Genomic DNA, 13,936 nt, shown 5'->3' with positions numbered 1-13,936 from the left:
AGTCACGGTTCAGATCGCGTCCCAGTTTTAGAGTCACGGTTCGGATTGCGTCCCAGTTTTAGAGTCACAGTTCGGATCGCGTCTCAGTTTTAGAGTCATGGTTTGGATTGTGTCACAGTTTTAGAGTCACAGTTCGGATCGTGTCCCAGTTTCAGAGTCATGGTTCGGATTGTGTCCCAGTTTCAGAGTCACAGTGTGGAGTGTGTCCCAGTTTTAGAGTCACGGTTCGGATAGCGTCCCAGTTTTAGAGTCACGGTTCGGATTGTGTCACAGTTTTAGAGTCACTGTTCGGATTGTGTCATAGTTTTAGAGTCACAGTTCGGATCGTGTCACAGTTTCAGAGTCACGGTTCAGATCGCGTCCCAGTTTTAGAGTCACGGTTCGGATTGCGTCCCAGTTTTAGAGTCACTGTTCGGATCGCGTCCCAGTTTTAGAGTCATGGTTTGGATCGTGTCACAGTTTCAGAGTCATGGTTCTGATTTTGTCCCAGTTTCAGAGTCACAGTTCGGATCGTGTCACAGTTTCAGAGTCATGGTTCGGATTGTGTCCCAGTTTCAGAGTCACAGTGCGGAGTGTGTCCCAGTTTTAGAGTCACGGTTCGGATAGCGTCCCAGTTTTAGAGTAACGGTTTGGATTGTGTCACAGTTTTAGAGTCACAGTTCGGATCGTGTCACAGTTTCAGAGTCACAGTGCGGAGTGTGTCCCAGTTTCAGAGTCACAGTGCGGAGTGTGTCCCAGTTTTAGAGTCAGGGTTCGGATTGTGTCACAGTTTTAGAGTCACAGTTCGGATCGTGTCACAGTTTCAGAGTCATGGTTCGGATCGTGTCACAGTTTCAGAGTCACAGTGCGGAGTGTGTCCCAGTTTTAGAGTCACAGTTCGGATCGCGTCCCAGTTTTAGAGTCACGGTTCGGATTGCGTCCCAGTTTTAGAGTCACAGTTCGGATCGCGTCTCAGTTTTAGAGTCATGGTTTGGATTGTGTCACAGTTTTAGAGTCACAGTTCGGATCGTGTCACAGTTTCAGAGTCATGGTTCGGATTGTGTCCCAATTTCAGAGTCACAGTGTGGAGTGTGTCCCAGTTTTAGAGTCACAGTTCGGATCGTGTCACAGTTTCAGAGTCACAGTGCGGAGTGTGTCCCAGTTTCAGAGTCACAGTGCGGAGTGTGTCCCAGTTTTAGAGTCACGGTTCGGATAGCGTCCCAGTTTTAGAGTCACGGTTCGGATAGCGTCCCAGTTTTAGAGTCACGGTTCGGATTGTGTCACAGTTTTAGAGTCACAGTTCGGATCGTGTCACAGTTTCAGAGTCACGGTTCAGATCGCGTCCCAGTTTTAGAGTCACAGTTCGGATCGCGTCCCAGTTTTAGAGTCATGGTTTGGATCGTGTCACAGTTTTAGAGTCACAGTTCGGATCGTGTCCCAGTTTCAGAGTCATGGTTCGGATTGTGTCCCAGTTTTAGAGTCACGGTTCGGATAGCGTCCCAGTTTTAGAGTCACTGTTCGGATAGCATCCCAGTTTTAGAGTCACGGTTCGGATTGTGTCACAGTTTTAGAGTCACTGTTCGGATTGTGTCACAGTTTTAGAGTCACGGTTCGGATTGTGTCACAGTTTCAGAGTCATGGTTCGGATTGTGTCCCAGTTTCAGAGTCACAGTGCAGAGTGTGTCCCAGTTTTAGAGTCACGGTTCGGATAGCGTCCCAGTTTTAGAGTCACGGTTCGGATTGTGTCACAGTTTTAGAGTCACTGTTCGGATTGTGTCACAGTTTTAGAGTCACAGTTCGGATCGCGTCCCAGTTTTAGAGTCATGGTTTGGATTGTGTCACAGTTTTAGAGTCACTGTTCGGATTGTGTCACAGTTTTAGAGTCACAGGTCGGATCGTGTCACAGTTTCAGAGTCATGGTTCGGATTGTGTCCCAGTTTCAGAGTCACAGTGCGGAGTGTGTCCCAGTTTTAGAGTCACGGTTCGGATAGCGTCCCAGTTTTAGAGTCACAGTTCATATCACATCCTAGTTTTAGAGTCAGGGTTCGGATAAATTCTCTTCTGCCAAGGTCATGTTAAGATTCACGAGTCACAGCTGAAAACTCCACATGCAGCTCAAAATGATTATGGATTGTCTCAACAGAAACAGTGAAATGGTTTAAGTTAGGAAATTAAACGTGCTCTTGTACCTGTTGACTCACCTTAGTCCAAGGATGCGCCTTAATCTGCGGGAACTTGAACTCGGTGTAGTTGGGGTTCATCTCGCGGATCTGTTCCCGGGTCGGAGTGCCCAGAACCTGAAGCAGAAGATCCGCGGTTAACAACAGTTTTATGGGTCGAATGGAAAAAATAAAAAGGTCAACCGATCAGGGGGGAATTTTACTTTGATAATTTCAACCAGCTGGTCCACTCCACTGTCGCCCGGGAAGATCGGTTGTCCTAGCAACAGCTCCGCCAGTACACAGCCAGCTGACCACACATCTGCAGGAGAAGGGAGATTTCCCCCCCAAAAATATGGAAAGACGAGTTAGATAGGGACAAAAAACGCATTCAGAACACAAAATAGTCTGACTATCAGTTGGCGTTTGGATGAAGAAGGACTCATGCCAAACCTCTGATAGCGGTGTGTGCTTCTTTCACGTGTGTGAAGTCATCAGTTAGCTTAACCGGGTCAGTGGGGTCAGCCTACCTATGCTGGAGGTGTAGTCGGTGGCGCCAAAGATGAGCTCTGGGGCTCGGTAGTAGCGAGAACAGATGTAGGACACGTTTGGCTCTCCACGGACCAACTGTTTAGCACTGCAAGGAATATCCGAGCACAAAGTAATCATCATCATCTTGTTTGAGAAGGACGAAATGGAAAAGAAAATAGAATAAAAATACAAAAGAAAATGTGTCAAAATAATAAACAAAACTGTAAAAGTTTCTAGTGCTCACAGTTCAAAAGCTTTTGTACAGAGGGACACTACGTAGATGGGATAACAGAATCACGTGGAGCAAAAAGTACAGAACGTCACCATCAAAACGCGAACACCTCGTCGGCCTTACCTGCCAAAGTCGCAGAGCTTGAGCACAGCCGTCTCTGGATCCAGCAGGAGGTTCTGGGGTTTGATGTCCCGGTGGCAGATTCCAAAGGAATGGATGTAGGCCAGGCTCCTGAACAGCTGGTACATGTACAACTGCACACGGGAACAAGAGAGGTTACGGCTGCAGGACCAGCAAATGTGCGTCCACCGCAGGACACGCATCCTGGCATAAATCCTGGCCGTGTCATTCTATCAACATGAACCAGAGCCATCGGACGCGTGCAGAAAAGCCCGGCCTTAACATTTCTAGAGGAAGAACTAGGTGCCAACTCCAGAACGGGACGGTGCGTTTCCTTAACTACTATTATTCTACAATCGTAGCACATTAAACTAGAACCTACGAACCCCTTTTTGGTCACGCTCATATGACTTTTTTAGGACCCTTTAGCAACTCTTTCAAAGTAGTTGACAACTAATACAATCTTTCTAGATCATTGTTGGTTTCCTGAATCTAATGAGAAGCACAACATATTTATTTTGCTTCTAAACAAGCAGCACGTGCTGTTGACTCGGCCCCTCCCACAAGACAAATACACCCATTCAACAGCTAAAGCAGGCTTGTGCATTCATTCCTGAACACTATTCTGTTTTGATTGTAGAAATATATTTGGACTATTGCAATTATCTTATATTTGAGACTTGTCAACTTTACTAAAAATGTCATCAAAATTATGAAGTGTGGCACTAAGCCAGTGGTCTTTGTGCTACCGTCACAAACACAACTGCCACCGCGCGATGGGAAGGCATCGGCAAACCTTCAAAATGTCATCATGAGTGTAGACTGCTGCCGTCAGGCGTTAGTCAGGCAGCCAGGCAGGGATGACGTCATTATGAAATCGGGCGGCCACAGGCCGGACCACCGGCCAGCAGCAGCGCTGATTGGACAATGTGGAAATGTCTCCAGACGGCAGCCACCCATGTCAAGTGCCGCTGGCCACCAGGTATAAAAAGTGGGCCATACTGCACCACTGGTCATTTACAACTTCGATTGTGAGCATGCATTATAGTCTTGTCAATTTAGAAATGTACACATTTTTAGACAATAAGCCCCCTAACAGATCCAGCAAGAGAAAAGCCCCAGCACCCAAGAAAACGAAGGTCCAAGCGGTAAACCACAGCAGGAGTCTTCATCGGATGAAGAGCGTCAATGCCGACTTCCCATTTGGCCGGGATCGCTAGATTAACGTCCCAGGCCAGCGAGTGCCGCGCTTCTACCGTACGATTTCTAACAATTGTGTGGAGGCAGTGGGACGGCAGCACGGGGGTAAGGGGGCAGGGGCATGACTGGAGGGTGAAATCAGTCCATTATCGCACTGCTGCCTTCCTGCCAACTGCCTGCCGCTGGACTGTCACCGCGCAGCCTCTGGCGGTGCCCGGGCGGGCGACCACTGACCGATGCCAAAATAATCATCCGGTTGCCGTGAGGTTTGAACTTTGTCTTAAGACCTCTGCGGCCGCGGCGTGGCACGTAAAAATACGACTGCCACCCAATTACAAATGCCGCCGCGCGGCCATGTGTCGTGTTTGCTGTGGCATTTTGGGATACATGATCAGAGTGTGAGTCATCTAATGATGAGCCTCTAATGACACCACCTTACTGATGAATTTTGTCAGTCAGGACTGACAGTTTAAAAAAACTCGGCATATAAAAGGGTTTTCAACAAAAGAACAAATACAAATATTTTTTTTCTGAAAAAAAGCCGAGATAGTCAACTTAAGATTTTTCTATTCCATTTCTCCCTCTATATACAAATATGTTTTTTTTCCCAAACATGACCTTTAAAGGTGTTCGCACCAGTTTGACCTCAGGAATGTCAAAACCAAAGTTTTATGAGACAGAAGCCCACATGTGGAATTTCCTTTGATTAATTACAGGAAGTGAATCACTCCTTACAGCAAAAACACACACAGCGACACACAGAAGCGTATACCTTGACGTAAACCATAGGCAGCGTCTGTTTGGCTCGGCTGTAGTGTCTGGCCACTCTGTAGACGGTCTCTGGAACATAGTCCAGAACCAGATTCAGGTACACCTCGTCTTTCTGTGGCAGAAGAGAGAAAAGAAAAAAACACCAATCAGACGCAGGTTTTCACAGTTTAAGGTGCGTAATCAGAAAAACCGGTCACTGATGATGCCATTGTTTCTCTGCTCAGCTTTAATGAAAGAGGCCATTTTCACCCCTCCTCCCCACACCCCCGTTTTTTTTTTGTTGCTTTTTTACATTCTAACTGGGAATCCATTGTATCTCCTCGGGGAGCAGGAAGCTCACAGTCGTGCGTCATAGCAGCCCGCGCTCCGACAGTAGCCGCAGACAATTAAATCATTTCCTCGTTTTCTGGTTGAACAAGGTCCGGGATGGAGGGCGGGGTTCCACGCTGGAGCTGAAAAGATGCTGTGTGGGACAGCTCTCCACCCCGTCATGCTCCCACTTCCTTTTTCCCACAAGTATGAGCAGCGGCGGTCAAAAGTGGGTCATAAAGTAACAGCGTGGCATCAAAACAATCAAATGGGACAACCAAAAATAAACAGAAAGTATGTTAAAAAAGAAAAAAGAGTTTCTATAATTTAATTATAATATTTTCATTAAAATAGGAAAAAAAAGTTTAATCTTTTATCAAGATTGGCTTTTTTGACAGACGGCTAGTTGCGCTGTTCTCCTGCAAAGCTCTACTTTCACGCTTTTACACTGAAACAATCCACATGTGCGTGCCAAGCTGTACCTCAAAGCTTTGTTTGAACACAGCTGCTTGTAAAGTTTCATGCAGTCACGTGTGAGGCCTCCTCCTCTCTGCACTCACAAACCTTCTGCTCAGGGATCCACAAAGGTCACAACCAGTGCAATCCCACACAGGAGACCAAGCTGACAGCTTTCTTAGGGACGAACCCCACTTTGCTCAAAGGCACCTCCATCCAAACTGTTTCAGTCAACTCAAATAGGCAGAGCACTAAAATCGGGAAATTTATCGATAAGGAACAAGAAAAAAACACAACAATGATGGATGCTGGATGCGTGTGCGCTCAAGAACGTGCTAAACGTGCATTCTTTAATGTGAGTTTAGCCCATGGTGTTCACACTGGACAAGTAGGGAAGGGCTTCTTCTTCTTCTTTTGTTTTTTCACTGTTTACTTGGGCTTGTCCACCACCTATAGGAGAGGAGGCTTGATGTGAAATGTCAAAGCGGTGCAAATCTGGCAATTCAGGCTCCAGGTTTTTCCTTTCACAGCTCTATTCCGATGTATGAAAGTCTTGATGTCATAGAATTCCGGCCGGGAAAAAAAACGCAAGTATTCATTTCTCCTCCATGATCAATTTTCAAACAGCTGACACTTTCGTGAATTAAAAAGAGAGCCACTCATACATCGCTACCAAATCCAAGTCCCTGATTGGTCGAAGTTTGACTGGTTTAACTTTCAACGCGTTTTTAATGGCTGTGCGTTTTGTACACAGAGTACAAAAACGGACTCAAAAACATGCATTGTGAAAACAAGAGTTTTGAACGTAATTACAAAGACTTTTCATTGTAAGCGGTCGCTTGAACACATGTTGCCCACATAGCATAAGCATAAGAAATGTTGGAGTATTTATTATTTTTATTTGGAATTTTTTTTTTTATAATTAAACAGTATATAATATATAATAATGAGGGGGAAAAAGGCACGAAAACGGAAATTAAAAGTGACAAATGTCTCTACAGTTCTAGAACTTCTTCCATTGGCTGAGCTTTTTTAATGGGGTCGCATTGGAAAACCCTTTAAGAAAGACTAAAAAATAAAAGACGAGGTGTTTTATAAGCTACTGTTGATGAGTGAAGATGAAGAGAACTAATAAAAGACTAAAAAACTGCAGACGGGAAAGTGTGTGTTTGGAGGGGGTTTCTTCTTATGACGAGATCTGGGAAAAACAAAACCTGCCCAAATAATCCTGCACTCAAATCAAAAACACAATCTGGATTAACAAAAAGATGTACTCCATGTTAAAGCAACTTAGAAATGTGCTAAATGGATTCGCCACTTGATGAAAATGGTGTTTGGAACAAGTTCTTGTGACATTTTTCTCATGATAGAAGACATTTATAAAGAAAATTAAGCCCAAGATTGCACTGCTGAGTTTTTTTTATTCAAGTTGCAGTGAATCAACAGCAGATTAAAAAAATGCTGCTTAAAAAAAGAGCTTTATTTGTGACAGAAAAAAATGCTATGGCCCCTGCTCCGATCCAGAACAGGAAGAGGAGAGGGGGGCGGGGTTGCTCTGTGCCAACAGTCCCAAAATTCTACACAACTACTGCTGCTCTGCAGAAACTATGTCAAAGAAAATAATAGTTTTGTTTTTTCTTTTGGCTAAAAACTTTATAATAATCATAATTACAGGAAGTGAATACGAGTGGGACTTTGTTGTATGTTGGAGAGACAATTTACACAACTGAGAGCTTTGGTAATGGAAAAATACAAACGAACAATAGTTTGTCCACACAAGCATCAAACACCACACGTTACAAACCATAAGCACTAACCCCAACCCAACAAAACCCCTTTCACCTCATGACATCTGCTGCAAGTTGCATTGGACAGATTATAGTTCCTAGACTTGGAGTTTGCACTGGGATCTGACAACTATTTTGAGCAGTTGGTGGTTCTTCTGGATCTTTCTTTGGACCAACAGAAATCTAGTAGTTCCTCCATTGTGGCCTAACTGGGACCAACAGCCACATGACAACAAACACCTACAAACATTTAAAACAGAAACAATCAAAAAACTAACTGGATCTCAAGTAGCTTTGCAGGTGATAGAGAATGGATTCTCGTATATTATCATTCATGTCTATATTTGGTACCAGAAAAACAATCACTGGATGTTTCTGCAGCTTCAGAGCTGAATCCCTATTGGCCCCCCAAGAAAGTCTACAATCACATTTTAAAAACACACATTTTCACATCCCTTTCCCTTTAGTATTAAAGCTCTTCTTTCACAATAAAACTCTTAATGGCAGCCGCTGAGCTTCCAGAAGCTCCACTGTTTGCAGCAGCACCAGTTTGAGTCTCTGCATGGGATCCACTCGAGCCTGTAAAGCCCAAGAACCGGGCCTGAAGAAGCTTCCCGACCCGATGATGTGTTTGGACTTTATCCTGCCCGTCATTTCCTGTTCACTAATGAGAGTCCAAACAATCAGACTAACAGCGTTTAAACGGTGATACAGATCCACTCTTCTTCACAATAGTCATCTTCACTGCCGAAGTGTTTTTTTTTTCCCTTCCCAGTGTGTGTAGTCATCCGTACTTCAGCAGCAAAAATCCCATTGATAACATTTGGGACTGCTAGAGCGCCTATTCCACCTCCCACTAGTGCTATCAACGCTATATTTAGCCTAGCAACAGTGATGACTCACTTCCTGTCTCACTACAAAGCCACTTCCTCGGCTTGTTCCCAGAGGGTTAGCCAGCCATGGATCTGACTGGCTCCTAGTTCACTTCCAGCTAAATAATAAAGCTTCTAATTTGGTGAGAAAAGCCGCCCACACCTGAACAACTGGCAGAACTCTCCACCGCCAACAGTCCCGGTACTACCACAAAGCCCTGATGGACTAACAACAGCATGAAGAATAAACGTGTTACTTTTTATCATCATGAGTATTCATAGGTCATATTTAACATTCGTTTAAGCTGCATAAGGTGTAAACATTGAATCTTGCAAGAACTTTTTAACTAATAAGAATAATTCAATCAATGGTGAAACAGTTTATTGTTTATTATTCCTGTACAGACAGACACAAAGTCATAGGTTTATTTAACCAGAAGATCCATGGACAGGAAATGGAATCAGTCCTAAAAATCTAAAAATGTGTCCCTTAATTATAAATCCTTATTGTTGAGCTAATGCAAAAAATATAAAATCAGTTAGGATGTGAAACAAAAAAGGACAGAAACGTCTATAATATTAAGATCATGACTAAAAGTACAGTGTAACACAATTATCATTATTTACAGAAAAATCTACCACCAAGCTTTGACATAGACCGATAAAGTTCCCTTTTAAGAAGCTATTTTTTGGTTTGATTTGTCAAAAGAACATTTCCCAATGAATTTTCTTTTATATACTTGCTTTTCAAACCGTTTTTAATCAACAAATTCCTATTTCTGTAATCATTTCATAATACGGCCAATCAGATGTTTCAATAGAAGTACGTGGTGCCCTCTGGCCCCCGCATCCAATCAAAACCTGTGATTAACAGGTGGGGGTGTGGCCTTGCAACAATTCTGGCCTGATTGGCAATAGAAACATTGACTCGGACTGGTTCGGACTGGTTTTGTTTGGTTCTCAGCCATTTTCTATGGGTGACATCAGTCCAGTTCTCTTATACAGTCAATGTTCCATCCCCAAGATTTACAGACATTTACAGGTTTTTACTGCCGTTTCTGTAGTACAAAAGTAATAGAAAAAATGACGAATACTTGAACTGAACGTTAAATAAGGTGAAATTGAGTAGCTACTTTAAAAATCCAAAAAACAAGAAATTCTAAAGTTTTTGATGTGCACTCAAACCACAACTTTGATTCAGATTCATTTAGAATATTTGCGTTTAAAATAAACAAAAGAAAATACTATCCTAAAATAATTTCTTGGTATTTTCTTTTTTAGATTTAAAAGTTCCTTTATTTTTTTCTTATCTAAACAAATGTTCTACATTGTGTTTTAACGGTCAAACATATTCAAATGAGGTGTACAACGTCCACATTGAAACCATCTGTGGCATTATCTTCTATGAAGTTCTTATTGAACTACCAGGAAATGAAAGATTTATGTTGGACAGAACACGATATTTGTACTCTTGAAGGTTTTGACTAAATGTTTTAGTTATAAACTGAAAATCAAGGTCAAGCATGTTTCAGCATCTGAACTAGTTACATTTAAAAGACATTTTTTTCACATTCATAAAGTAATAAGACTTAATACTGAAACTTTTAGAGCACTGAGACACAGGCAGGTGGTGTAAACCTGCCAGCGTTCTTTACAAATAAAAAAGAAAAGGATCAAATCCTTTTTCTTCTGTAAATTATTGAAAAGTTGGTTTCCCTTTAGTTACTGCGGATTCAGATGTAAAATAATGAAAATGTCACAAAAATCTATTCAAGTCTTAAAAGTTTTCTATTGACTCAGCTCTTTGTCCAAAATCCAACAGCAGGATCATGAATTGGTTGTTTTATTTAATTTGCTCCTAATAAATGAAAATAGAAACAAAAATAAAAAAGTGCAACTCTTAACAAAAAGTGGAAGATTACAGTAAACTTATAAAACTGATCAGAATCTATTTTTCCAGGATTTTAGATTATTAACAAGTCAAATTAACTCCTGATTCAAAATAACCTAACTATTACTAAAATGTTATGCCCTTGAAAATTATTGATACTGAGCAGTTTTACATGTATGACCAAAAAACGAATCATGTAAAAACACCGTGGCCACAATTTAAATTATTTTTTTAATCTTTTACCATATTTTATAAATCACTGCCAGTTTTTACTTTAATAATTACATTTTAATACAATCTTTTATATAGATAACGAGTGCATTAATACAGGTAATGAGTGGAGGACAGAGGATCCTCTAACAGACGACCTTACAGGTCTGCGAGAGCCGGAAATCCTGCTTGTTTGTTATTGACCAAATAATTATTTTGCACCGTAATTTGTAAATAAATTCTGTAAAAATCAGACGATTTTCTGGATTTCTCATTTTGTCTCTCATAGTTGAGGTATCCCTATGATGAAAATTCCAGGGCTCTCTCATCTTTTTAAGTAGGAGAACCTGCACAATTGCTGGCTGACTAATTACATTTTTGCGCCACTGTAAATCCTAGACTTCGGCCTATTCACAGACAGGGGCAGCAGAGGGCAACTATGGCTGCAGCTAAACGTTTCACACTGCAACCTCATATTCTGAAGAGGTGAAAGTCAAACAATTATTTGCTTAGCTGCCCACGCTGTTTGAAATGGTGTCCTTTTTTAAGGCAAGCTTTATACAAGGGGCTAAAGGGTAAAAGCAAAAGGCACACTGTGTGCTGCTTCGGGCATGCTACACGCCAGCAGTTGCATAAGACTACCTGTACACACACAACAGCAGCCGTCCCAGCATGTCTCACCAATGCTTACAGCATCTAGTCTCACTTTCAGGCATGCATGGCATCTGAGCTCCGAACCTGCCTCTTCACATCTGTTCTACACATATTGCTTTAAAAAAAAAATACACACAATCGATCAATGGAGTCGTCCATCCACAAGCTTCTCACCTAACCTTTTGTCTACTTCACCTGCCTCCCTCATTTCCCCCCCTCCAGGCTCCCCATACCAACAATACAGTGCCAGTCTCCATAGATAAACACTGGGATGGACTAGGTTGAACTGGTAGATCACCGGACCAGTGTGTCTGCACCAAGAAGCCCCAGCAGTTGTGGAGCTTACCACCGAGCTCAATTAAATCTATAATTAACCAACAGCTCGTAGTGCTGGAAACTGATGCCCCTTCAGTCCGCTCTGCTGTCACGCTACAAGCCCCCCACAACCCATAATCCTCAACAGCTTTCCTTGACTTCAGCTGCGACAGAAGCATTCCTGACTGCAGAATCCTGGGCATGGTCCCCGTGGCATGTGCGTCTATATTTGCCACACGGACCTCTGCGGGCCCGTTTGTCAGCAGCCTGAATGACATCGTCCAGTCTTGTAGTCTCCAGGGGACCTCCAATGACTTTGCTGGCACGCCGTACTTTATGTGCGTATGGCGTATTTATCAAACAAAACAGGAGAAAAGCTCCCGTCAGAAAAGGTTGATGACAGACGCACAGCTCTACAGGCAACACAAGGTATTACAAACAAAAACGTAAATAAAAGTACACACTACAGAGGTCTTGGCTATTTTACAGATCAAGTTTCAGTGTCTAAGAATTTTTCAGAGCAACTTTTGCAGTCGCTCTCTTTTTTTTGTTTTTTTACAGCGTACTGTTTTTTGTGTCCTGATTGGCTGTTGACCTTGTCAGTCAATGTCCTCTGTGCCAAGTGAGTTCAATTTTTGATCGCGATTAGATCATTGTTTTCATTATTTTCATTCTATATTTCTGAACTTGTTTTTCTATAAAGCTTACATTGTGAGCATTTAAACGAGAGAGAAAAGAGTGCGGCAGTGAGCTGGTCAGCCAAAAATCGAAATGTCGGCGGTTCGATCCCCGCTCACTTGGGCTTCACCCTCCCTTCCTCCAGTGTTGCTCCACTGGTGCATGAATGTGTATGAATTTCGGGGTGATGGTCAGAAGGGGCCGTAGGTGTGTACTGGCAGCCACGCCTCTGTCAATCTGCCCCAGGCCAGCTGTAGCTACATCGGTAGATACCATCACCAAGTATGACGGAGGAGTGAATGAATAATGGACACTTTGTAGGCGGTTTGAGCGTCTGGAAAAGTGCAGAGAAATCCAATCCATTATCATTAGAAAAGAGTGAAAACAAGTGTATTAAGTGTGTAGAGCTGGGCTCACTGCCTTAAACACCTGGAATCCTACAATCGCAGGGTCTTTTTAGAACGTAGCCCCTGCGATAAACGAGGAAAAACGGATCTAAAAGTCTTAATTTACTTTTCCGTTTTCTGAGACTTGATCAAAAACAAATTATTTGAGCAAAGTTCGACATAAATCACATTAAATCACATGTTTGAAGATGCAGCTCTGCACACGGAATAGTCATTTTTAAAGTCACCCTGTGTAGCCTCAGCTGAGTCAACTGAGTTTTTATAGCACCGGGTTTCTAACAGGAAGTCTCAGGCCAAATTACTGGAACTTGGCTCATCTCATTTGTCTTGTTCGTCATTTGAACATTTGTCCTCATCCACTAATTCCAGGTCGACGGCGCTCGGGTGAAACCATTCTAAAGATAACGTGGGGGAAAACTCCAGGTCGGATATCAATCATGGACAGGAATATTACACAATATAGTCAACAACGCAGTAAGCGCCCGCAAGGCATGCTCTAAAAATACCCCAGATCACAATGGAATTCAATATCATTTCCAAAAGTCTCATTCATGTTTGGAACAAATTAGCCCTCATCCTCAAAAAGGTTGGTGATCCCTGCAATATAGGATAAGTAAATAGATTTTGGAAAAGTCATATTATGAACTCAAAGGAGTGTTACAATTCAGATTTAAATGTTTATTAATAGGATGGCAGTTTTTCATTTCTACATTGGCTTTGAGTTTGGAGAATTTTCTATTGAGACCACAGAGGCTGTCAGCAAAGGTCGAGTTGCATGCACCCGCACGGAAGCTGCAGGTTTTTTGGGTTGTCTGCGGCCATGGAGGGTCCTAGAGAGAAGAGGCCACATCTTAACCCTTGTGCTATCTTAGATGACCACACCCTTACATTGACGTGTTATTCCTACCATGACAAAGGTGGATAAAGGTGCACTCAGAAAAATGGTTCAAGCCACCGTTTCATGTAACACAAATAAATTCTGTTTTACTTAAATATATTTATTTTAAAATAATTTGTCTACATTTAATTGACCTAACACAAAATGTATTAATAGTTTCACCTATAAACTCCAGTAATCCAAAATAAATGAGTTCCAGTAAGGGGCGTGCTGTGCGCATGTTCAATGCTGTTTTCCTGTTTATCTTCTGCCGTTTTACGGCTACAATTTTTCACCTATTTTAACCATTCAACTATTAAAATGTTCAGCTCTTTCGTCTAATGCCTGCTATGACTTTTGGTCCTTCAAATCCTTCGACTTTTCGTAGAGAGAAAACTTTTGTTTGTGTTTTTCCACGTAAAAAACGTACTGTGGCTTGAAATCGTTTCAACTCGGCTTCTCCCAATAAGACGATACACAATGAACCT

The 13,936-nt window shown here is 42.3% G+C and overlaps 1 protein-coding gene across 2 annotated transcripts in view; it reads right to left on the bottom strand.

Annotated features, from left to right (window-relative positions):
- Nucleotides 1-13,936, bottom strand: part of gsk3ba (glycogen synthase kinase 3 beta, genome duplicate a) — an 81,244-nt gene that overhangs the window by 45,992 nt on the left and 21,316 nt on the right. Inside the window, exons 4-8 of one of the 2 annotated variants that reach the window (XM_078939441.1) lie at nt 4,994-5,104; nt 3,025-3,155; nt 2,669-2,775; nt 2,363-2,460; nt 2,181-2,276 (exon numbers count right to left, since the gene is read on the bottom strand). In XM_078939441.1, coding sequence (XP_078795567.1) covers nt 2,181-2,276; nt 2,363-2,460; nt 2,669-2,775; nt 3,025-3,155; nt 4,994-5,104 — 543 coding nt within the window. Of the gene's footprint in view, nt 1-2,168; nt 2,277-2,362; nt 2,461-2,668; nt 2,776-3,024; nt 3,156-4,993; nt 5,105-13,936 lie in introns of both variants that reach the window. The other variant, XM_078939440.1, reaches the window with a different exon arrangement.

The sequence above is a fragment of the Oryzias latipes genome, chromosome 21 (assembly GCF_053564925.1).
Source record: "Oryzias latipes strain Hd-rR chromosome 21, Olatipes_Hd-rR_3.1".
Classification (NCBI taxonomy): domain Eukaryota; kingdom Metazoa; phylum Chordata; class Actinopteri; order Beloniformes; family Adrianichthyidae; genus Oryzias; species Oryzias latipes.
Note: the sequence above shows the minus strand (reverse complement) of the source record. Positions and strands in the feature narration are given on the sequence as shown.